General features: G+C 38.3%; 2 protein-coding genes across 2 annotated transcripts; both read left to right on the forward strand.

The window, feature by feature from the left end:
* The first annotated feature begins 11,472 nt into the window (after nucleotides 1-11,472).
* LOC110804323 (uncharacterized protein At2g23090) lies at nucleotides 11,473-14,037 on the forward strand. The gene is made up of 3 exons (XM_022009895.2): nucleotides 11,473-11,658; nucleotides 11,913-11,953; nucleotides 13,724-14,037. Exons 1-3 carry the CDS (start codon nucleotides 11,586-11,588, stop codon nucleotides 13,841-13,843), a joined length of 234 nt encoding a protein of 77 aa, XP_021865587.1. The 5' UTR covers nucleotides 11,473-11,585; the 3' UTR covers nucleotides 13,844-14,037.
* Nucleotides 14,038-18,964: 4,927 nt separating this feature from the next.
* LOC110804309 (cytosolic sulfotransferase 13-like) lies at nucleotides 18,965-21,219 on the forward strand. Its single transcript, XM_022009881.2, is given in 3 exon segments — nucleotides 18,965-19,451; nucleotides 20,496-20,666; nucleotides 20,668-21,219. Coding segments are annotated over 3 exon segments (1,140 nt in total). The 5' UTR covers nucleotides 18,965-18,972; the 3' UTR covers nucleotides 21,158-21,219.
* Nucleotides 21,220-26,578: the final 5,359 nt, after the last annotated feature.

Genomic DNA, 26,578 nt, shown 5'->3' on the forward strand with positions numbered 1-26,578 from the left:
TGGTTTAACTTATTCTGCAGCGAAGAGACACGCCCGAGAAAATGAGATAGACAGACCAGTCCGAGCTGTAGCCGCCAAATACCTAACCCCTATATCTTTTGATGAATCTGATGCAGGGGACATCTCGGACAAACATCATGACGGCTTGGTGATATCTATTCCTGTTGGAAACTGCATGATCAAACGAGTCCTTGTCGACAATGGCAGCTCAACTAACGTGATGATGCTCGACGCCCTCAAGGAGATGGGGCTCAACCCAGGCACAGACGTCGTCAAAAAATCCACCGTGCTAATAGGGTTCAGTGGCGAAGCAAAAACCACCTTCGGAGAAGTTACCCTACCCGTTTATGCACAAGGGATCAACTAACAGGTAAAGTTCTGCGTTATTGATTGCCCTTCATCTTACAACATTATTCTGGGCAGGCCCTGGATCCACGACATGAAGGCCATCCCTTCGACATATCACCAAACCATCAAGTTCCCGACTCGATGGGGGGTTCAAGAAATCAAAGGAGACCAGCAAGAGTCCAAAGAATGCTATAAGGCGGCCCTAAAGCCATCGGCCACAAATAAATCCTCATTATAGCAATTACAGTCCAATTCCGAACCAGCAAGCTACGAAGAACCCAAATCTGAGCAACTCGACGAGATCATCTTGGATCCTGCGAAACCAGAACAGGTCGTCTTTATTGGATGTGATGTACCCGAAGACATCAGGTCGGAGCTCGTTACATTTCTCAAAGCCAACGCGGATTGCTTCGCATGGTCACATGAAGATATGCCAGGCATCAGCCCAGACGTCATCACTCACAAACTCAGTGTCGACCCCCGACATAAGCCCGTCAAACAAAAGCGGCGGAAGTTCGCTCCAGAACGCAACCAAATTATCAACGAAGAAGTTCAGCAACTACTAGATACAGGAAAGATCAGGTAGGTGAAATATCCAGACTGGTTGGCCAATGTCGTCGTAGTCAGGAAGAAGAATGGGAAATGGCGAGTGTGCATAGATTTCACCGACATCAACAAAGCATGCCCTAAAGATTCTTTTCCCTTACCCCACATCGACGCCATGGTTGATGCTACTGCGGGACACGAGATGCTCACATTCATGGACGCGTTCAGCGGCTACAACCAGATTTTGATGCACCAAGAGAAAACCGCCTTCATCACGGAGCGGGGAACTTATTGTTACAAGGTCATGCCGTTCGGATTAAGGAACGCAGGCGCCACCTATCAGCGCCTAGTCAACAAAATGTTCAGAAAACAGTTGGGCGACACAATGGAAGTCTACATCGATGACATGCTTGTGAAATCCAAGAAAGCCTCGGATCACATCACGCATCTTCAGCAAGTCTTCGACGTGTTGCGAGAGTACAGCATGAAACTCAACCCCACCAAATGTTCGTTCGGAGTCTCTTCCGGAAAATTCCTAGGTTACATGGTTACTCAAAGAGGCATCGAAGCTAGTCCTGATCAGATCCGCGCAATCATCAACTTACAGTCACCTCAAAACCAGAAAGACGTACAAAAATTAGCAGGCAGAGTGGCTGCCCTCAACCGCTTCATCTCCAGGTCGTCCGACAAGTGCAAATTGTTCTACGACATCCTCAGGAAAAATGAGAAGTTCAGCTGGACTGACCGACACGAAGCCGCACTACAGAAACTCAAGCAATACCTGTCCAACCCCCCGTTACTGTCCAAACCAAAAAACAATGAAGTGCTACAAGTATACCTCTCAGTTACAGAGTCGACCATCAGTGCAGTGTTAGTACGGGAAGAAGACGGAAAGCAGCTACCTGTTTATTACGTCAGTAAGTCTTTACTTAGCGCCGAAACAAGGTACTCTCATCTCGAAAAACTTATCCTTGCTTTAGTCGTTGCTTCAGTTAAATTGCGTCCTTATTTCGAATGTCATCCTATCACTGTTAGAACTAACTATCCCATAAAGTCAATCATGAGGAAACCCGAGTTGTCTGGCAGGATGTCCAAATGGGCTATACAATTAGGTTGTTATGACATCCGGAACGAACCTCGCACAACCATCAAGTCGCAAGCCCTGGCTGATTTTGTGGCTGACTTCAGCCCGAGCCTCCAACACGAAGTCGATCACGAAGTCAACACACTGACCAACAATGGATCCTCGTCAACATGGACCCTACATATTGACGGCTCCTCCAATATACGGGGGACAGGCCTCGGCATCGTGCTAAAGTCGCCACAAGGGGACACCATAGTACAATCCGTCTGTTGCGAGTTCAAAGCTACCAACACCGAAGCAGAGTACGAAGCTTTGATCTTGGGGTTGTCGTTAGCACTCGACATGAATATCCGCCGACTTGAGGTACGTTGCGATTCTTTATTAATTATCAGCCAGATTAACGGTTCGTATGCAGCGAAGGACTCAAAGATGCAGGCCTACTTGGAAATAGCAAAAAGGCTCATGAACAAGTTCGACTCATGCACCTTACAACAAATACCAAGAGACCAAAACACCTAGGCTGACGCCTTAGCCAATCTTGGCTCAAACATCAAACCTAAACTCACCTCCATCCCCGTAGTCCACTTAATGTATCCAGCCATCACCAAAGATAACCTACCCATCGCTGAACAATCTCAACTTACCCAATGCCCTCATGGCGCGACCCTTACATACACTGGTTTAAACACAACACTACCCCACCTGGAGTCACCCACGAAAAAGCCTTCCGCATGAAAGCCTCCAGATTTATCCTAATCCATGGAGTATTGTTCAGAAAGTCGGTTGCAGGACCATACCTGAGATGCCTTGATCATGACGAGATTGAGTCGACATTGCGCAACATACATGATGGAGAATGTGGAAACCACGCCGGAGGAAGAAGCTTAGCTCACAAAACCCTTACCATGGGATATTTCTGGCCCACCATGAAGAAAGACGCAATCACCTTTGCTAAGAAGTGCGACTCCTGCCAGCGATTCGCGTCCATCTCTCATCAACCTTGTGAAGTACTTCATCCTATCTTGTCCCCTTGGCCCTTCACGAAATGGGGGATGGACATAGTAGGTCTCTTACCACAAGCGTCAGGACAACGCGTCTTCATGTTGGCAATGACCGATTACTTCTCCAAATGGATCGAAGCAGAAGCTTTCAAGCGAGTTCGAGATACTGAAGTCATTTCGTTCATCAAACGAAATATCCTTAGTCGGTTCGGTATCCCTTCCGAGATCGTCTGCGACAATGGTTCTCAGTTCATCAACAACAAAACCAAAGAATTCTGCGGTAGGTATAACATCACCTTGCACACCTCAACACCAAGATATCCTCAAGAAAATGGCCAAGCTGAGTCAAGTAACAAAATCATCATAAATAACCTCAAGAAGCGCCTCGATGACGCCAAAGGAAGATGGGCAGACGAGTTACCTATGATCCTTTGGGCCGACAGGACGACGCCAAAAACGGCGACCAACCACACTCCTTTCTCCTTGGTCTTCGGTTGCGAGGCAGTCATCCCTCCCGAAGTCGAACTCCCCACAGCAAGAAGCAGTTTCATGACACCAGGAATGAACGACTCAGTCTTGGCTTACGACATCGATACTGTTGACGAACTTAGGGAAGCAGCACTGGTCAGGATGGCCTTCTACCAGCAAGCCGTCGCGAACAGCTACAACAAGAACGTGAGGGTTCGAATATTTCAGCAGGGAGATTGGGTTCTGCGCAAGGTCTTCCCAAACAAAAAGGATCCTCAACACGGCAAATTGGCTCCGACATGGGAAGGTCCCTACCAGATCGTGAGACGAACGGGACATGGCGCGTACGAGTTGGTCGACAAAGACGGCACACCCATCCCAAAACGTTGGAATGCGACACACCTAAAACTGTACCATTTCTGAACACTCGAATAATTTTTGCTTTCTAGCTTTTCTAACACAACAGGTACTCTAGCATTCATCACCATTATGCCGATACCCCCGAGATAGAGTGGGCATGACGTATTACGAAGTCGAGAACATCTCGAACTATATACACTTATAAGTAACAAGAAGTTAAGTTCCTCTCCTCTATCTTTTTTCCTTTTTGTATGTTATCACCATTACTGACTTAGGCATCGGAGGGCCGTTGGCTCCACCAACGGCCAACCCTCACGCCATCGTCTTGTTTTGCAGACAACACCGTGGCGACATCATAAGTATACACTTAGGAGGAATAACGAACATAAAGACTCGACTCGACTTCGTCCCGTATTTCTCCTTGAATTCTTTCTTTCTTTTTTCTCCTTGTCGTAATTTCCTCTCATTTTTATGTTGTTCCATACTGACTTAAGCGTCGGAGGGCCGTTGGCTCCACCAACGGCCAATCATCACGCTCTGCTGAGTTGATAGTATGGTGCCCACATGGTGACGGATTCGACAAGGAGAAAACAGATGAAACAAAGTGTACAACACAGCATACAGGAAAACAAAAGTCTAAATTGTGCACGCATGTTTAGAAAAACGAAGTGAAAGGAAAACGATGTTCTTTTATTCAAAAATGCTTGTATACATTGCATATTACAAATATTACAAACTACAAAACATAATTTAGGCCATTACAAAAACGCCTGGTACACTACAATGTACACTACATACATAATGGAATACAGATCTACATTTTTCTACAGCATACATTTCTTGCAGGTTCCCCTTTGACAGGCTGGAGGCGTCACCAAAGTCGAACTCGAGGTATGTGCCCAACCTGCGAAACAAAACACCAAACCAAACAAATTTTTCCAAAAACAAAGCAAGCAACACAGAATTCGCAAACCACAAATATTTACATGACTTACCCCCTTGGACAAGCCCAAAACATTCAAAAGACTGCCGCCTTCAAGGCGAAACACAGCCACAAATATCTTTTCGACCTTCCCAAAGGCTGAACACACAAAACATTGTTTAAAAAAGGCATTGTTTAACTAACACAATATTCAAATTTTAAATTTTTTAAGGAGGGGGGACAGAACTACTCCTGATGGTCTGCTGGGCCTGCATTCTCCCCTTGTTCGCCATCGCCTGGTGCCGCCATCGTCTCGACATCGGGGCTGGTTGCAGTTGCACCCTCCTTGACGTCTTCTTCATCGCTAACGGCACCAGGGGGATATAGTCCTCGGGGAATGCAGTGTTGAACTGAGCAATGTCTTCGTCAGGAGTCCAGTTCACATGTTTTCCCGCCTTGAACTCCTCCATCATCTCGGCCTTCATTTTCCAAGTGTAGTAACCAGCACACTCGTAAATCCTCGCCTTGACTTTTGTAAGAGACGTCTTCAGCTCGTCGACCTCAGCAACTAGCGTCTCCTTCTCAGCGTTCAACTGTGCGACCTTAGCAGCCCCCTTCTCTTGACTCACTTGCAGCGCCTCAGCCCTTGCTGTCGCCTCCTTGGCCACACCACCAAGACGACCAGCCTCCTGCTTTGCCTTCTTCATGTCATTTTTCAGTTTTACTATTTGATCTTCTAACATGATGACATGATGACGTGTGGCTAGAGCAGATTGCAGGGCCTGTGCGAAAGCAAATCATTTAAGAGTTTTTAAGAGTGACGAGATGAGGATGGAAGAGGCGAAGAAAATAAAAAAGAAAGAGCAGACACATACCCTCCATGCATCCGAGACGCTCTCGACAGTTGCAGCTACTGGGGACAAAGATTCCTGGCGCTCTCGGCTTGACGACATCCAGAGGCGGTCGACTTCAGGCCAAAGCTGAACCCGTGGCGCATCTGCCGACCCGTAGTCGTCAGGGAACTCCACTGCAAGCTTCCTCTTCCGAGATGGAGGCGGCAGCTTTTTCTCAGCAGGCAGAAGCGAGCTGGTTTCCCCCGTCACCGTGGTGTCAGTTGAAGCCTTTGGCGGCCTCGGTGGTGACAACACAGTGATGGGTTTGGCTCGAGACACACTTCCCAGTGACTCCAGCCTCTTCCTCAGCAATGCATCCGCGGATGGGGCCTTGCCAGAGCGTGTCGACGGGCCAGTACCTGTTGATAGCATTTATTTGACGACTCAGTCTCGTCACAGCAGTTGTAAATTATATTTCGTATTGAAAAGGGCGACGAACCCAAACAAAATGTAAACTAACCCTAATCCATGTTTACCTGTTGATGTCGAAATGTTCGCAGGTTCAGAAACTTCTTCTTCTTGAGAAGGCTCTTTGCGTTCGAACTTGAGGCCGATGAAAGCTCTGTCCTTTAGAGGGACCCCCAACAGCACGACAGTCTTTTCTATGGCTTCGGCACCGACACCAACCGTGTCGAAAGATGCACCTACAAAAACACAAAAGTGAGACAAAGTCAAATCAACAAGCCCAAAAAGCACCAAAAGCAAACAAAATACCTCTAGCCATCCACTCCCCCGTCAAGAAGTCGGAGTCGGGCCCTAAACTAGCCAACTCCACAAAAAAGAACCGACCCATCCACCCGCGTTCGTTCGACTTGTCCGCACCAAGAAGAGCCTCCCTGTCGTCCTTGACATGCAGCAAGTACCTACCAGCCCCATAATTTTGGACCTTGTAGGTATACACAAGGTCCTCAACCCGGAACTCCATGTCCAGTTTGCCGGCCAAGTGGTCGACCAAGTGCATCACCCTCCAGACCTGTGGCATTAGTTGCGTCGGCGGCACAGCCAGTGCCCTTAGAACTCCTCGCACCAGTGGCGAGAAAGGATAAGTATACCCAATTCTGAAGGGATACTCATAGAAGCACACCCAGCCGTCCGATACCCAATCGGCCCGTTCGTCGGGCTGCGGCAAACGAATCACCGCCGACGGAGGAAAACCACACTCCTCCCTGAGCGCCTCCACATCCTGCTTCCCCCAAGTGGTCGGTCGAGCATTCTTTCTGTCCAGAATGTGGGTAGGGCTGAAAATCGGCCCCTCAACCAGATCGCACTCCACCACCACTCTCTTGTTCTTCGCACGGGTGGATTTTGTCCCCATTCGTTGCGACATAGAAGGAATCAAAGAAAGAAAGAAGAAGAGAAGAAGATGGAAGCCGAGCAGTTACCTGAAAAAGGGAGAGAGAAGGAGCGCCGGTCGTTTTTTCTGGGAAAGAGAAGAGAGAGATTGCAGAAGTGATTGCGGATGGTTGTAAGCGCGGTCCTATTTATTGGCGCAGATGGACGGTTGGCGTCTCCAAGGCAAAAGTCATCATGATCCTAACGCCGTCAGTGTTGGGGAGGTTAAGAGGCGGTTTCCGTTTTTTCCTTCCGTGAAACCCATTTCTCCTTTTTTGAACTTCCCGGAATAAATTCAAAATGGGTTTGGGGACAATTGTTTGGGGGAAAAATACCCTCTTGGTGACATGGGCATACGTGGCAAGCATTGCTTACGTGGCTGCCAACAAGGCGCAAGGTGGCATTATTCGAACGGTATTCCCAACTGCTGGGCTCAAAACGGACGTTACAAACCCTTGATGAAGCCGACCTTCATTACGTATTTATTATCTAATTATGAGCAATTATTCCATAAACGTTACATTCTTGTTGTAAATGCCTATAAAATGGCTTAGTCTTGTCTATTTTACATACATGATTTCCAAGCAATAAACCTACGATTATCTTATACTATTACAACTTGCTCTCACCGTTTTCAATTATCTAGCTCGATCGATTGTTAGCACCTTCATCAAGGCAAGTTCGTCTCTAAGTCGAATTTGCCCAAAACAAGCTCCCTTACTCTTTTCTTCTTGCAGATCATGAAACTCTTTGCATAATATTCTTGTATCCAGAGAAATCTTGGTAAAGACTAGATTAGCGTGCCCCCACACTTTTCATTGCCTTGCCTATGATGACATCCTACGCTCTTGGTTTGGTGGCAGCGATGGAAAATTCGAGAAACTGGATATTACACCAAGTTGCATCACCCTAGGTTTAATGTAATATGGACTCGAAATACATAGATAATGAATAGAAAACACAAATTAGTTTATCTACCAAATATATCATCAATTTATTTAAAATTGTGAATTAATTTATATTTTTTGATTTACGATTCACCGGCTCTTGCCTCTTTGGCTTGGTTAAGGGAACCCACCGGAGCCGTAGCGAAAGCGAGCCGAAGTGACCAGGCTCGGGCAACTGTTTACCAAAAACACAGGTCTCCGATCTAGCATGTACAGAATGAAAACTTCATTCTAGATTTTACGAGAATTTTTAATCCAAAAAAAGATTCAAAAGTCGTTGTTAATGGATTGGGTTAGCCATACACTTTACATGTTTCTAGCGATTCACATGGCTGTTACAATTTTTACTGCCCAATAGCCAATTTGGTCCGCTCAACGGACCTTTTTTTTATTCAAAGCCCTTTTTAGCTTTTCCTTGTGTGGATCCTATTTCAATGGGAACTTGATGAGTCGATCCGCCTACACGTCTTGCTTTTTTTTTTTTTTTTTTTTTTAATTCTTCTTCTTTATAATTAGAAATATCCAATTCTGGGGTGATAGAAAATTGGTCTATTTCCGAAGCTTCCTTCGTAACTCCCGGAACTTCTTCGTAGTGGCTCCCTTCCCATTGATAAGAAAAAGGGTGAACGGTGATTGGTCCAGGTAAAGCTCCTAGACGGCGTATTTTTTTGAAACGAGGCCAAAGCGGTACGTGAGTTGGGTTCAGAACGTCGTGAGACAGTTCGGCGAATTTTTGAACATTCTTCGAAACATCGAATCTGCAAGAATTAGCTCCTTAGGATTGGTAGAATTGGTAGATTCTTATACATATTCCGTGGGCTCGGACTACGGCTGTGGTGTGCGATGGATCCAGAAAAAGGGGGGTTCCAGTTATAATTCAGAAACGAATACTCGTCTTTCTGCTAAACAAGTCGAAATTGTAATGAGTCTTGATTCTCCTCGTCAAAGACTTAGTCGTTATTGGAGCAGATAGCAACAACTATTTCATCAGACAGCGGGTAGGAGAAATGGAGGTTTGGGCTCTAGAAGGATTTGTGCTTTTCTTGCGTATTCTTGATAAACCAGCGTTTGTTTGAATTGAAATTGAGATACTGATGCAAGTTCTTCTTTTCTGAATTAGAGAGCCGCCGACTCCAACTACTATCCATGTTCTTTAGCAAGGAACAAGAAGACATCAATGCTTCATGTTCCTAGGTATTGTTGTTTGTCTTTGTTCCTTTTGTAGGATTCAAGTAATTTTGGTTGACAGGCGCATCTAATGTATAATATCTACAATTATTATCTAAGTAATTTGGTTGACAGGAGCATGTAATGTATAATATCTACGATTATTATCCAATCATTAGCAAGAATGTGGGTTAACGGCTATGAATATGTCTTTTGCTAGCAGCTTTTGTTATGATTTTTTGCGTTCAGAAACTTGTTATTGTAATATGGGGTAGTAACTGTAGGTATTGTAGATTTTTTTAAGAACATGAAGGAATTTGAAATCTCATGTTCCTATGAAGTACCAATACACCTTTTTGGCTTATTATCGTGCCTCTGAATTTTCATTAGCACCTACATAGTAAGCGTATTGGTTTCGTATTGTCGATCTATTACATGAAAATTGAATTTTAGCATAACTTTTCTACAAGTTACCATATTTCTTGCATTTACCATAATTTTGTAAATGCTCATCTATTTATGTAACATTTTTACGAAACAAGTTTATATATCTTGGGGGATCGTGCGCGCTAGCACACGGTCTAACAACTAGTATTGTGAAATGACATAATTATGTCTTAATTTATCCATGACTCTATGAGTTGTCATATTGGTTCATTTAAAATCTTATTTTCCGAAGCTCCTGATTTTTGAGGGAAACTTCAGCCCATTCTTTTCAGTAGCCCAGTGGAACAAAGGCCTGCTACATCCTCTATGGGCTAAGCACCCAAGAGGAAAGATGTCGGTGGGACAACGATGCCCTATTTTTCACGCTTTCGAAAAATACTCGTTTATTTTGATGGTTGCATGTACTACACTTCGCATGCACTCCGCAAGTGTAATGTTAATTTAAGAAGATGGAAAATTAAAATTGGTCGAAATACAATTGACATAAATATTTAGTCCTATTGTTTTTGTCTATTCACAATCTTAATATGGCCTTAGAAGTATATCAATTATTCACAAAAGGCACATCCTAAACAATCAACCAAACAACAGTACCCTCCAAAAATAATTCACCAAATAACAGAGTAATCAACCAATAATGGACAACAATTAATAATCGCATGCAAAGAATAAAATGGAAACAACAAACACGAAATATATGTCGAAAATTCCTTGGATGTGACTGTAAAAACCATGAGACTTGTGAGGAGTCCACTCTTTTTATCTTCTCTTATAAAATTAAGGAAAAAAGAATTCAAACCAGTCATACAAAGATTCACAAACCACCAATACAAACATACATAAGCGATCCACAATTAGATGAGCAAAAGTGAAGAATATCACAAAAACACAAGAGTTTATAAGAGATTACAAACAAACGAAGTTCTAAACGACAATACGACCCTTCAGAGTAAGGCCTTATGTTCCTCAACAAGCTGACCAAGTTTCACCAAAATCGGGGAATCCACAACTTTGTGAATGTTGTCCCTGAAAATCCATACAGCAATTGCACTTCTCTCAAATCCTCGGCCTCCCTCTTTTGTTTTTGCTTTTTGTGTATTTTCTAATTGCTTAGCTTCTTCCCTACTTCTCTCCTAGGACATAAGTTTGCTCATACACTCCCTTCCAAGAGAAGTCAACCCATTTAGTCTCAAGCGCACTTAACACAAGACCCATTTTTTGGGCTCACAAAACACAAGTTAAAAGACCGACTTGTAACAATTGGTCAAGACATCCACAACATCTTTCACTCAACCAGCTCTTAACAAATCATTTTTGTTGCATTGAACAAATGATAAAGTACGAAAGGGAGTATATATATTCGGATTTACTCCCTCCGTCCCTTTTTATTTGCCCCATTTGATGTTTTAGTCCGACCTCAAAAGGTTGTCCTATTACCATAAAAATTCACGAGACCACAACTTTACACTCACATAAAATATCTTTGGTCACATTACTTTTATTTCTTCTCAATTTCACTCAAATAATTCATAGTAAAGTAATTTTAGTGCATGTGACAAACAATTAGGATTTAGGACGGAAGAAGTGTTATCTTACGAGACCCTATAATCCCTTATAGATTCAATAATTCAAATCATTCCATCATGAATTTGCCATATATTTTTATCTTTTGGTACAAATTAGTCAATGGGATCATACTAATTACAAATATAAAAATGAAAAATTTAGCATGAGACATATCATATACTTTATCATACACAGCCACAAATCCTCAACCTATTATCAATTTGCCATATAGCATTACCTAGATCATAAAAGTGTTAGGTGTTAGATACGAAGTAGAACGGTGGGAAGTGGACGACGCGTATATAGGCTTATTGGTTTATGGAATTGCAAATTTCAACTTGGTAGGGCCGCACTAAATTACTCCTTTTTGCCCACCTTATTTTCCCCACTTCTTCTTTTTTCTTTTTAAGAATTTGCGGAGAGCTATATTTCCTGACCCTCCCCCCCTTCTTCCTTCACAAAATTATCGGAAATTAGGGTTTGCAGCTCTGATCAACTGAAACCATGGGGGGAGGTAATGCCCAGAAATCTAAGACTGCTCGCGAGAGAAACTTGGAGAAGAACAAGGCTTCCAAAGGTTGTTTCTCTTTCTTTGTCTGTTTGTAATTTTGTCAATCTCTTCAGAAATTCATAAATATCTTCCTGAATAATTGTTGCTTCGTGAATTGAGAGTAGGTCTTTTGTTAAACGGTTAGACTAATTTACTGTTTAGGTTCAACAATCGTGTTCTTTTCTTTAATTTACAAGAATTTTCCAAGAATTTATTTATTTTGTGATCAAGTTGAGGTTTGATGAAATTATTGATGAATGGTTTGGTTTGATCTGGTGCAGGAAGCCAATTAGATGCGAATAAGAAAGCTATGAGTATCCAGGTATTCATACCCTCTCTGTAGTCTAGACTCTATACCTAATCTGTCTGTGTTGGGAGTTGGGACGTTGCTTGATTATCAAGCTGATTAATTATTAGATGCTGAAATTGTGTAATTGAACATCTGTAATCGTGTACAAATGCTTTGATTCTGAATTCCAACTGCTAGCAATGCTGAAATTGTGTAATTGAACATCTGTAATCGTGTAAAAATGCTTAACTTGTGACATTTAATTACTAGCAATGCTGAAATTATGCAATTGAACATCTGTAATCGTGTACAAATGCTTAAATTGTGAAATCCAACTGCTAGCAATGTGAAATTGTGTAACTGAACTGCCTTAGCCTTCAACAAATCGGATAATGCTTTCAACTTAAAAGGATAGCTGTTTTGTTTACTCTTTTGGGAGCTTTTACATGATCTATCGTTAGTTGAACTTGATATGTGTTTCTGAGAATGCCTAATATCATACGAATCATGCAGAGAGTACTACTTGAAAAACTAGTTATTTTCGTCTTTTGTTTTTTGTCTGGAAAATTATTTGTTTGTGCCTTTTTAAATTTTAACTTGTTCAACTATGATAATTTGCACGAGACAATGAACGATGGGTCGAGGCCGACTGATTGAAACTTAATTAGAATGGCAACTTTTTCATGGACTTTCAAAGTTTCTAATAAAAATGTTTTAGGAACATATGTAAAAGCATGATGTTGTATTCGTAGTGCTTACCACTTACGGCAGATAAGCTGTAGTTGGTTCCACGGAAGAACAACCAAACACCTTTCAAGTTCCCGTTAACCTCCAATTCTAGATTAAGGAAATACCTTAGAACTGATAATTCTTGTTAGAGGAGCTCCTAAGCTAGAGGTGATCCTACTGATCTCCTTTATGAAATTCATCATCATATTTGAGATGGAACATTTTACCTGCTGTTTAAGATAAGGTGAAAAAGAATGCATTCTGTAAAAATGCTATGCCCATTTGATGTGAATTATCGTAATATATGCTAATGTGCAAACAGGACTATAGATTTAGATATGAAAAAGTGTGTTTGTAATTGCTAACCTTCCATGCTTTCAAAGAACATTCTCGGATTGCAATATTCATGGGTGATAATGAATTCGATTTAGCTTGTTATAAACAATTTGGTTAGGCTATTTGTCTTCTTCATTTGATGTATTTTCTTTACCTACATATCTGCAATTTTCCCAATTTTCTTGTAGTGTTATAATACTGTAATACTGATCTGGGTACAACCTTTTTTTTTTTGCGTTGAGGACTTGAAGTTATTTTTGAGAACTCTAGCATCTGCTAGCCATATTTCCTTGGCTTTTCTGTATACTACTCTTTGTTCCAACTTTCAAGTCCTTCACTATGTTGCTCTTTTCCCCAACTATCGCAGTGCCAATAATGGATATTAATTCATTGTAGTATATTGGATTTCAATTCCCTGGTACTTTTGAGCTCACATATCCTTTTGATTGAAGATGCTGCGGCATATGCAGTCATGCTGCTCGTGTATTGTGGCAAATTGGCAATTGAAAATTTAACTTTATCTGTTGTTTCATGACCTTTAAAGGAATTTGAAATGTATAGTTCATATTTCTTATTTATTCTAATTAAATAATATAAATTATGATCTATTCGTTACATCATTGAGCTCAAGAGGACTCTAGTGCTGGATTTTTCTTTGAAGCACTTTACCTCTACTTGCACTGAAATGACCTGACCTGACCATATTCGCTGGTTTTAACATTTGAATGATGGATGCAGTGCAAGGTATGTATGCAGACATTCATATGCACCACGTCAGAGGTAAAATGCCGAGAGCACGCTGAAGCAAAGCATCCAAAGAGTGCCGTTGATGTTTGTTTTCCACACCTTAAGAAATGACCTGACCCGTTCTGTTCTTTACCGTGCCAAGGTTGTGTAATGTGTACAATAATTGAAGTTGGGAAGTGGGTTTATCTTTATTATGCCGAAGTCGTGTAATTTTATCAAATCGTAGCGTTTGAAAACTCTCATGAGTACATTTGTCTTCGAGTGACTGGATTGCTTAATGTGAAACTAAGTGGCTTTGTGCTTAATATGTCAATTCAATTGAATGTTGTGTGAATGAATTATTCTTGAAATTGGTATAGGCCTAGCCTCAAATTGCTGAAGCACTCAGACACCTCTAGAACATGTTGAATGGACACTGCCATAGTGATGCTTCCATTGGATAATGTCTACGGCTGTGTTCTTTTGGACTTTTTGTTTGTTTGTTTCTGTTTGATAATTTATACGACCGTGTTCTTTTGGACTTATTCATATTTTCAGTTCAATTCAGGTCCAATAAGTTCAGTTCAGTTTAGGTCCAATAAGTTTAGTTTAGTTCAGTTCAATTCAGTATAGAGATTTTTAGTCCAAAAAAATAGGGCCTACATCATGATCTTAGAGTTGGAGATGAATGATTATAAACTAATGAATAGCTTTCGTGCTGATTTATTGTCCCTGGAAGCTAGAAGCTTTATAACCCTTCCAAGTATATCAATTCAGTATTTGGGGTTTGTGTTTGGTATAGCCCATCTGATTTGACAATAGCATTCTTCAGTAATTTGGTGGTTGTCTACATAGACACACAGGCAATCGTCTGAATTCCATTGTTTAAGAAAAGGAAATGGCACATTTCACCGGATTGGTAAACAAAAAGTGACCATTCATGGCAATTTGGTAAATAAAATGACTCTGGCGACAAGTGGGTAATAACAAATACATCCGGGGAAAATTGAGCAATAAAAGAATGTAATCGGTTACAATTGGCCCGATTGGGCCAGAATATTAGAAAGATTGAAAATGTGATTTCACTAAAGGCATTGTATTATTTTGACAATTGGCCCGACTGGGCCAGAATATTAGAAAGACTTCGTTTTACACCGTATAAAGATTGATAATGTGATTTCACTAAAGACATTGGTGTCTTTGATTTATTTTGACTAATACTTATATTGATATGATGAGTGAATCAACTCTTTACAATTGAAAATTTTCTTTGAAGCTAGCCTACGAGCTATTTCGATTTAATGGTGGAGCCGTGGAGGATAGACCTCCATAACTTTGTATAACTTTGTTGTATGTAGTTAGTTTTTGGGAAATTCTCAATGGTAACCCTATAATATTGTTCATTATCAATGGTAGCCAAAAAAAACAACTTAATATCATTGATAACCCTGTATTAGTGTTTATTATCAACAATGACATTTAGTGTTAAATTCTTTAGTTTAGCTAACCATGGTTCAATAAAAAGTAAATAAAATTACTCAAACATCCCTAAAATCACTTTTATTTCAAGATACTTGTAAACTTAAGAGCTTAATCTGTAATTATTATGGAAAACTTTAGTCTATCTTCTTCAAGCTCAAGATGCTCAACAATGGCGATGGCTTCTTCTCCATCTCCTCCACCTTGGTTTTCTCTCCTCAATTCACTCTCCCCCCTATAATAAACAATCTTTTTTCTCATAAACCACTTTCTCTAATACACTAAACACCACTGCTGCTCCTTTCAAAAAAAAAAAAAAAAAAGTAACACCACTGCTGCAACGTAACTTCCGCCATTCAGCATTGCATTAAAAATGTGTGCCACCATACCGCCATCATACCGGCAAAGGTACCGCTGTCTCCGAAATAGAAGTCTAAAAACACTAATTGTGGAAGCTAATTGCCCCCTTGCCATTGTAGTTGGACATGTGAGGTCTCTACATCATCTCTGTAATTCATGGTCAAATTGACCGTGAAACTCCAAACCTCAATTACTCCGTATTCATGGTCGAACTGAATCATTAAATCTAGTAAACCTCAATCCTAGTTCTAAGTACAACGAATCTGTACAATTTGACAAGGATTTTGAGGTCAAAATCATTGGATTTTGGAGATGTTCTAATAATGAATTTTTTTTGGGAAATTTAATTTCTGTAAAAGTTATTGCTAATTGTTACGGAGTACATTTTTATAAACTGCTAACCATGGTTAAATGTTTAACAAACGTATGAACATAAATCATTAATAATGTCATGATTTAGAAAAATCAAGAATAAAAGGCTACCAAAGATAATAAGTAACTTATTTTGCTACCATTGAGAAAGTGCAATAGTATAGGGTTACCCTGAGAGTTTCCCTTAATTTTTTATAATTCCATCTTAACCCTTGCTTTGCGTCAAAAAAAAAAAGAAAAGACAATTAAAAAGTAGAAAAATGTATAAGAGATTTACCTCATTTCTTGGCGGTCTTGTGTTCATTAGCTTTAAAAAAACAAAAGCTCTAAAATAAACGTTGATAAAAATGTTTACAATTGAATGTATGATGTGGCCTGTTTCTGATGTATAGGAATACCTATATTTACGAGTAGGAACTCTAAAGTATCAGAATACTTAACACGCGTTAAACACGCTTTTAAGCTCCTAAACATTATTCCGTAATCATTGTGCCGTGATTATTTATTGAAATGAAAATGAAATGAAAATTAATCACTACTAGTTGATAGATTATAATTCAAGGATTACCGAGATCGGAAATCATTATGAAGATGTGAAAGTTGCATGTCATGCACTCATGCATGGTGTGGTCACATGCATGCCGGAAATTAGGCCACGATGCGGCATTGACGGGCTAGAAAACTCACCAAGCCGTAGTAATTTTGGAGTAAAACAAAAGTGTCATCCCACTTCTTATTAATTTTTGATTTTCTTATACTACTCTTATTAAAATTGGTGGCAATTTGCATTTTCCTAAAAGCAATACGTACGGAGCACTCCCCTCCGATATGTTAAAAAAAAAACGGATTTTTCATGAAATACCCCCGAGTTTTAAGGAAATTCACCAAATGTCCTCAAGTTTCAATAATACATAAAAATGCCCCTAAAACAAAACTTAATGCTCCAAATACCCTTAATGACGTCATCAACCCTTAATCCACTTAATTAACACCTAATTAACTTACTAATCCCTAATTAACCCATTTTTTCTTTTTATTTTCTCTCTCCCCCTCCTTTCTTCCCCGACCTTTATCTCCAGGACTACTTCTTTCCTCCCTCCTCTTAGATCCCCGATTGACCACCGCCACCAACATTTCCGGCGCCATCACTGTCCAAAATCTGGCACCGCCAACCCAGTTATCCCTGTATTCGGTCTCCAATCTCAAAGCCAAAATTATGACCTTAGATAATATCAATTAAATTCTGTGGTTTTGGCTCAAATAATCGATGAGGAAAACAAAATCTGGGCAGGAAATTGTTCCCCCAAATAACCAACAAATCAACCAAAAAGAACTCAATTTCTCCATTTTAAAATTTGAAATAGCATCACAACTCTTAAGAAGAAAAATGAAAAGGAAAATTGAAATCTCATATGGAAATAAACTAATTAAACCAATTGAAACGGAAAATTGCATAAAACTTCATATAATTCATATATTCGATTCAGATTTGCAATTACATCATACAGTAATTTAAATCTTCTTCAACCTACAATCAGATCTAAACATGAACCCTATAACCAAAACCTAACCACCAAAACCCAAAACCGTAAAGAGTACGGCCCTGCCTCGTGAGAGCATACACAACATCCATGACAATGACTATCATCCGGCGAGCGTGCTCAGTGTAGGTGACAACATCCCTAATCACATTCTCCAAAAATATTGATCAGGTTGTGATTCTCTTGACACCTCCACGAAGAACAAGACGACGAATGGCATGCTTAGTGATGCCCTGGTTATTTGAGGCTTTGGCTTTGGAGATAGAACACAAGGATTAGTGGGTTGACGGTGCCGAGTTTTGGGAGGTGATGGCCAGAAACATTGGTGGTGGTGGTTTTGGGCGGTGATGGCCGGAATCGGGGATCTAGGAGGAGGGAGGAAAGAAGCAGTCAAGGAGATAAATTCTAGGGAAGAAGGAAGGTGGAGAGAATAAAGAGGAAAAAGTGGGTTAATAAGGGTTGGTAAGTTAATTAGGTGTTAATTAAGTGGATTAAGGGTTGATGACGTCATTAAGGGTATTTGAAGTATTAAGTTTTGTTTTAGGGGTATTTTTATGTATTATTGAAACTTGAGGACATTTGGTGAATTTCCTTAAAAGTAGGGGGTATTTCATGAAAAATCCGAAAAAAAAAACTAAAGACGTTCAAGTTTTAATATACTACTTTCGTCTCTTTTTGTTATTTACGTTTTGTATTTAGCGTGTTTTAACGACATAATTAATGTGCAATGAGATTCCTCTATTTTTTTATTTAAACAAGGCAAATTACATTAATTTATAATTTTTCACTTTTATCAAAATTTTGGTATTGGGAAAATGAGAAAAAATTAATGTCCTAGTGAAAAAGTGTGAGAGATTAAATGACCCAATAAATAGATTATGTCCGTGAACGCAACTATGCACATATATTATAAAAATCTTATTTGACCAATTTTTTATAAATTAAATATTTAATCCAAATATCCCATAAACCTAATGAATAATTAATAAATCTTGAATTGAACATGCCCATTTCATTATTTAATATGTAATTTCTGTACTACTACGTACTACCTCCGTTTCAAAATGATATTTACAGTTACTATTTGCACGGACTCCAATGCAATATTTAACTAATAATATATCCAATTTCGTATGTGAAAAAATTATAAAAATTTGATATTCTGAAAATACATCCCGAGACCAATCTAACAAGATCTTACATGTGACGTTTTGATGTATATAATGGTGAGAATTTACGGTCAAAGTTTTTATACTTTGGACACATTTTCCAAAGCGTAAAGAACTTTCTGAAACGGAGGTAGTATTACATAATACATATTTTATATGCAAATTAATTTAACCAAAATATTCCATATGTTTAATATGATAATTTGACCAAAACATTGAGTAAATATATTTTCCATTGTTATTATATCAATTCGACTAAAATAATTTCAAAATTACTTTTAGTGATATATAATGCTAGCATTTAGGCCTATCAAAATAACTTTTCCATTTGATCATTTCAATGACAGACTCAGAACACACAAACACAAAAACTGATCAAGATCAATTGGAAAATGAAATCAAAGAGCTAAAACTCTCCCTCCCAAAAACAACATGGTTTGAACATTCACAACTTCTTTATCATCATGGTTTTTGGTGCCCAGATTTCTTATTAGAGGGCGTTGTCACTTTCCAAAACCACTTTCAACCTCAAGATAGTGATATCATTTTAGCCACCTCTCCCAAAACTGGCACTACATGGTTAAAATCTCTCCTTTTTTCCATAATAAATCGTACAAAATTATCCAGCGATATTTCTCAACACCCTCTTCAAACCAAAAATCCTCATGAGCTTGTTCTCTACTTAGAGTTCCATAAGCCGGACTTGGCGGGTGATGTACCTAGCGCCAGACCCGTCTTCAAGGGAGTGCAAACAGTCCTACCGCACATGGCCCCTTACTTTATTAGGGCCCCATCACCAAGAAAGCCCACTCTACACAGGTATTAGGTTTTTTTCCCTTTTACTGAGTTTTTTTTTTGGATCGAATATAGAGTATACTAGATTAGGTCCCGTGCATGCACAAATATTATAAAATTATTTTTTGACAATTTTATAAAATAAGTAATAAAGAATTGTTCGAAAATAAAGTACGGAGTATGGAGTACAATTTTGTTGACAGATTTCAAAAGATTAATAAAGTTTTAGTCAAATATACTGAATCTTTTCCATAAAAAGTTATTGAAACAAATAAATTAATAAAAAAAAAGAAAAAAGTTTTGGCGGAATTTTTTTTCACCAGGAAGTAACACGTGTCATTCTTGATGTCTGTTTAGTATAATGTAACTAGTTTTTAGGCCCGGGCGATGCCCCAGGTTACTGCATTAGTAACATTTATATTATTATTACTTCGTATTTAAAAATATTATTAATCAGTTCCTTAATTTTTATTACATTTATTAGTATATTTTTTTACAATGATGGCATGCAATGTGTTATAGTTGATGGTAAACACTTCAGTGTTTTCACGTGAGGTCGCGGGTTCGAGTCTTATACATGCTACATTTTTAAATATATGAAGATTACGTGAAATGAAATAATCACAAGCAGAGTGCCACGTGGCACATAAACTTCTTTGAAAACGCCTTTTAATATATAGTATAGATAGATATGAAGTATTTGTCATGGACCATATATTCATACACAAATTCTTATTTACAAGTGGAATAAATTATTGTACACCGGAGTAAAAGTTCACTTAAAATGCTTAAAATTAAATTACCTTTATATATGTAAAAGTTATCTATTTTTTAGTGATAAACTTTTCATTTTAATAAAAATTATTTCTTCAATAACACTAAATGTATAAAATTAATCATTTAACACTTTAAAATGTTTATCTATCAACTTATTTTTATAATATAAAAGTTAATCAAAATTAAAAGCTACAAAAAATTAGGTTAAAGTAAATCGGTGTACAATAAATTTATTATACACCTTGTACGCGCAATTTTTTTTGATATTCATATAGTTTGGAATTTTTACAGTACCTCAGAAAATTGTAAGACGGCCCTGCCCGGCGTCGTACCACGGCTCTTCGCTACACACTTGCCATATCTCTCATTGCCAGACTCAATGAAAACCTCGAAATCTCGAATTGTTTACATTTCTCGAAACCCTTTGGATACTTTCATTTCACTTTGGCATTTCTACCTGCAGTTTGAAGAATTAATATAAAAGCATTGAGCCAAATATGGAATTGATGGAGGAATGCTTAGGAAAGTTTTGCAAAGGGGAATCTTCATTTGGTCCTTATGATGATCACTTGTTAGGTTATTGGAATGAGAGCAAGAAAAACCCACAAAAGGTGTTGTTCATAGAATATGAAGGATTGAAGAAGGAATCAAAAGCGCATTTGAAAAAGTTGGCTGAGTTTGTTGGTTGTCCGTTTTCGGAGGAAGAGGAGAAAGGAAATGTTGTTATAGATGAGATTTTAAAGCTTTGTAGTTTTGAAAGTTTGAAGGAAATGGAGGTTAATAAGAGTGGCAAACATACTCCCTTAATTGAGAATAAGTCTTACTTTAGGAAAGGGGAAGTTGGAGATTGGACTAATTATTTGACTCCTTTAATGGCTAAACAATTTGATCAAATGCTAGGAAAATTTGAAAATGTTGGTTTTTCTTTTGCATACTATCAAATCAAATTGTAATTTGAATTGAAGCTCCAAATTAACAGTGTGTTTGTGAATAATTTTATGAGGAAAATTGTGTAAAATTGTGGAAATATGAGAATTTCTTAAGTTTAGCTTGTTTGGTAATTTAAATGGAAAAGTGAGGAAAATGAAATGTGTGGAAATCTGTGGAAATCAACTAGTTATATTTTGCCTGTTTTATTTTCCACACTTTTCCCCTCAAAAGGGATGGAAAAACTGTGGAAATCTGAGGAAAACAAGATCATCGCGTCTCCTGTGAGACCAGTCACACCATCAACTTGATGGTGTGACGAGCGCGAAACCAATAGCGTACCTCCTCTAAAACTATAAAAAAAGGTAACAGATCTAAACTATAGAAGTAACATACCTAAACTAAAAAAGTACCTCCTCTAAAATTATATATAAAAAAAAGTAACATGTCTAAACTATAGAAGTAACATACCTAAACTAAAAATGTACCTCCCCTAAAACTATTCCGTATAAAAAAAAGTAACATGTCTAAACTATAAAAGTAACATACATAAACTAAAAAAGTACCTCATCTAAAATTATATAAAAAAGTAACATGTCTAAACTATAGAAGTAACATACCTAAACTAAAAAAAAATACCTCCTCTAAAATTATTAAAAAAAAGTAACATGTCTAAACTATAGAAGTAACATACCTAAACTAAGAAGGTATCTCCCCTAAAACTACTCCGTATAAAAAAAGTAACATGTATAAACTATAGAAGTAACATATCTAAACTAAAAAAAGTACTTCCTCTAAAATTATATATATAAAAAAAAAAGTAACATGTCTAAACTATAGAAGTAACATATCTAAACTAAGAAGGTATCTCCCCTAAAACTACTCCGTATAAAAAAAAGTAACATATATAAACTATAGAAGTAACATACCTAAACTAAAAAAAGTACCTCCTCTAAAATTATAAAAAAAGTAACATGTCTAAACTATAGAAATAACATACCTAAATTCGCAAGTGTGAACTGGTCTCACAATCAGTTGATGGTGAGGACAGTCTCATATAAGAATTTGGGAAACAAGATTAAAGAAGTGAAATATATGAGATATTTCAATTTTTCCAGTTTTCCATAATAATTAGCCAAATAAATTAAAATTTGTGATTTCTACATATTTCTTCAGATTTGCTTTTCTACAGATTTCCATAATTTTACTTTTCCTCACATTTTCAAGTTCACTTGATTCCCAAACACAGTGTAAGAGTAGTTCCTGCTGGCTAGGTTTTCCTTTTGTCATGTTCTACTTCTTTCTTTAATTATAGCATAATTATAATAATGATCATCTGTTCGATCATGCTTCTCTGTTGTGTTATTAATTATTTGTGTTAGAATTCAATTCATCCTATTAGTCCTAGCTAAAAAGATGAGTAATAGTCCATAAATTAAGACAGGTTACAAAGTTGGTGTTCCTCTCTAAGCTTATGTTAAAAAAAAAAGAGGAAAGAAGAAGAAATTTGGTAAGTGTGTCGTAGTAATAGTTGGCATGTTGCACTCTAGGATATGATGTATGAACAATTGTGTAATCTTAGCTTTCTTCGATTCGAACCGGTAGGTTTACTAATGTACATTAATATAATCAATTAATTGGAAGAAGTGACACATAAGTAATCGGTACATAAATTGTGGGACAGAAGATTCAACTCAATTAAGGGAGAAAAGTCAAAAGGGATAGACATAGAGGAATTGACATGAATTTCCTTTGGTATCACTTGGTTCAATGTGTTTTAGTAGTGAATCTAAAACCTTTTTTCTCACTAGTTGTTGGACCATCTAGCACACGGTCCCCCAAGATATAATAATCCGTTACATAAAAAGATTTGCGTAAATATAGGTGCGGAAATCTGTATTGAAAATGTAATTATATCGTAAAAATACAGATATTGTGTGATAATGTGAGATATTGCAATGTATTTATGTCTACCTCTGACAATTGGAATGGGGGTGTTTGATTACACACCACTTTCACAATGGGCAATCTGCTAGAACCATAAGTTTGGATGTAAGATCACATGAAATATCATATCCTATACACTTTAAAAAGCAAGGAGTTGCCTTACTATTCACACAATAGCGATTAGGCTGTTTTGCCCCCACTTTCCTCCATTTTTTTTTTGGCATTTTCCTTATCTACAGTGCACGGACAACTTTGTCCTTATGTTTCTTTTTCCTTTTTTTTCGTTCTTTTGCGCCTTCTTTGCTTTCTCTGGGATCTTCTTCCCCCTTCCATTTTCAACAAACCCTAGCTCTTTTAAGCCTTGAGTATTGATAGCTTAGATCTTAATCAAGGGTTTGAACTTTTGGGAAGAACACACTTTGGAGGCACAGAGAGAATTAGAGTTCTCTAGGATGCCTAGGGTTGAGTGTATGACTAGTTGGGTTGGAAAACAACAAGTGGAATAGGTTATCAAAATAACCTAGGCAACATATTGTGTCGACCGACCAAAGGCTTGAAGCCTTAGCCGACCAACACTGCAGCCCGCGAGCACAAGCCCAGCGCCGGGCCTTGGGTCGCGCCCAAGCCAGTGACTGGCACTGCTGCTGCTGCTTGTCCATTTGGCTCGCGCGCGCATAGCGCAGTTATGGGCTAGCTGTCGCTATTTCGTTGCGCGCTCACTCGCCCATGGGCCTTGAGTGCTTTGCGCACTCGGCTCGTGGGCTTGTGCTCGTATACGATCCGATTGCCTTTTAGGCCAATGCTTATCATATAGTGCCTTACGATCCAACATCGTACGATATGATTATTTGTTTCGCGTAGCTTACGAACATACGTTATACGATTACGATCCAACGTCTTATCGTATATTTATATATGTTTTCCGAACTAATTTCCCGAAAAGCCAAAATTCATTTAATCCGGCGATCTGTTTTATGTCATTGGTGTGACCTTGTAGGTTCAGTCAAGAGTAAGTTGTAAGCCTAATAAGGATTAGAACTCACTGATCAGAAACATTGCTCCAATCAGTTGTTCCGATATTATACTCCAAATCAAGGACAAATCCTCTAAGACATGCCTTCTTGCTAGCTTGTTTTTAGGTGTGTACAAAGAAGAAATTAATCTTGATTCTAGTGTCAAATATTTTGGGATCTTATAGCAGAGTTTGGTATGTGCGGATTTGTATGATACGCACTTTAATTGACCAGACTGCATGTAATTGCCAGTTTTGTGTATTACAATACTAGATTTTAGCCCGTGCGGTGCACGGATTCTATTAAATTGTTATGTATATACCAATTTTATATACTTCGTATTAGATTAAATTAGTTTTTGATTTTGTATTATATTTCATTTTAGATTTAAAAAAACAATAATTTATGAGAGTGTTTGTTTTTGTGAGGGGGTCGAAAAAGCACGAGGCTAATGCGTGACCTCGTCCCTCGTGGGTGTGACGTTTCTTTTTGTCAAATCAAGTGTAATTGGATTTCCTGTGAATTTACACCAATTGACTAGTAATATAGGAGTCGCCATTCAGTTTTTAACGACAATGAGAAAAACTGACAAAACCCGGTTATCGTGACATAAAGGGAGTGCAATTATGTTTGACCACGACGGCCATAGGTTCCCTTGTGATCCCTGGTGTGGGGATCTCTCAACATACACCCGCAAGGTAGAGATTGAGGGTTCGGGGGACTGTAACTACCGAGAGGAGTACTCGCTCTTCGATAACTCTAGAGGCAGGATATCCTTACTAGCTCAGCATAAATAATTGAAGGGACATACGTTAACTATTAAACTAATCTGAGTTGATTTTAACAATATGCAACACATAATACTAGATCGATCGCGATTATCTGATTTAGATTGTTTTAAGGGACCTAGCATGATAGTTCAATTTCCCAAAATATTATCTTTATTAGGCGTGATAGAACAATCAGATTTAATAGTTTAACAATTTATAAAAGGGCGAGGAAAGCAATTAAATCATGTGGAGGGACACATTACGACGCACCCTGGAGAGGTGCGTCACGGTTCTCAGAAAACTAACCACTTTGGCTTTGCTATTTCTCCTTTTATTTAACGAATCTCAAGTTTCCAGGCTTAATTCTTTAGCTACAAGGGACATGATACGTTATGTTCGATTTTTGGATCGATTGCGATAGAACGCGGGATCAATTTCGCAGCGTGAGGCTTAGGCTTAAGTGTTGGAGTCAATACTCAGAATATGAATTGTGTGTTCTCTTCACGTCGAATTTGAGGCTATATTTATAGAAAAGAGTTCGTGGAAAGATAGAATTGTAGAGCTCTAATCCAAGAAGAATTAGGAGAGAACATGTACCAAGGTATTTTCAGCGCCCAGGGCTGGGCGCCGAAGATTTCGGCGCCCAGAGCCAGGCGTTGAAAATAGGGTCTGGGCCGTATTTCCTTGTCAGATTTGGACTCGTGGAATACAGAGTCTTTGAGACTTATCCGAGTCTTTTAGCGCGTATTAACTTTATGACGGAATGCGTCTAGGCCCGTTACGAACTCTAGGCTCGTTAGGATTTTAATTAATACGTAACTCTTATTTTCGAATCATATTAGGAATAGGATTCCTCTTGCAATTTCTATCTCATTTAGGATTTATGTTGGAGTGCAACACCTAATTCTGACAGGTTTCTATCTTTTATGACTTGCCACTTTTAACAACTACCCATTACGACAGTTACTATTTTTAGCAGGTTTCCATAAATAGCAGGTTTCTATAAATAGCAGGTTTCGGGTGAAATGGAAAGAGTGATTGAGATTCGTTATCTTATAGGAGATGCGTTGCCAAGTGGAGATTTTATGTTCTCATCATCGAACATTCCCTTTCGGGAATGGGGACAAAAGTAGGTGTCTACAGTTTTTGGATGAAATTGTATATGCATAATATTATTAATTAATTAATTAATTAAAATATCTACATGGCGTTTAATTATTTATCTACGTGGCACTCGACTTTTTTAATTCAAAATTAATTTTCGAAATCTTATTTTTCATTGGCCGAAACCATTAGATTCCCTACATGGCGCTCTAATATTGCATAATGAATTTTATTTATTTTATTTTAGATTAGTGTGTGATTTTGAATGAATTTTATTTTAGATTTTTTTTAATTATTATAGTGTTTGATTTTAGATGGAGTTGTATATATTAGTAATTAATTAATTAAAATATATACGTGGCACCTATTTAATTATCTACATGACAATCGATTTTTTTTAATTCAAAAATAAATTAGAAATCTTAATTTTCATTGGCCGAAACCATTAGTAATCCTAGGTGGCGGTCTAATATTTCAGCAAATATGCCTATATATATATATATATATATATATATATATATATATATATATATATATATATATATATATATATATATTAGATTGTGCTAAAGCGAGTGATAATTAATTTTTGTTCACATTTCCTTCACTTTAT

This window comes from Spinacia oleracea, chromosome 3, assembly GCF_020520425.1.
Source record: "Spinacia oleracea cultivar Varoflay chromosome 3, BTI_SOV_V1, whole genome shotgun sequence".
Taxonomy (NCBI): domain Eukaryota; kingdom Viridiplantae; phylum Streptophyta; class Magnoliopsida; order Caryophyllales; family Amaranthaceae; genus Spinacia; species Spinacia oleracea.

Coding starts and splice junctions, on each gene's coding strand:
- LOC110804323 (XM_022009895.2), top strand. CDS start 11,586: ATGGGGGGAGGTAATGCCCAGAAATCTAAGACTGCTCGCGAGAGAAAC. Junction 11,659..11,912: donor GAAGAACAAGGCTTCCAAAG/GTTGTTTCTCTT, acceptor GATCTGGTGCAG/GAAGCCAATTAGATGCGAAT. Junction 11,954..13,723: donor AGAAAGCTATGAGTATCCAG/GTATTCATACCC, acceptor TGATGGATGCAG/TGCAAGGTATGTATGCAGAC.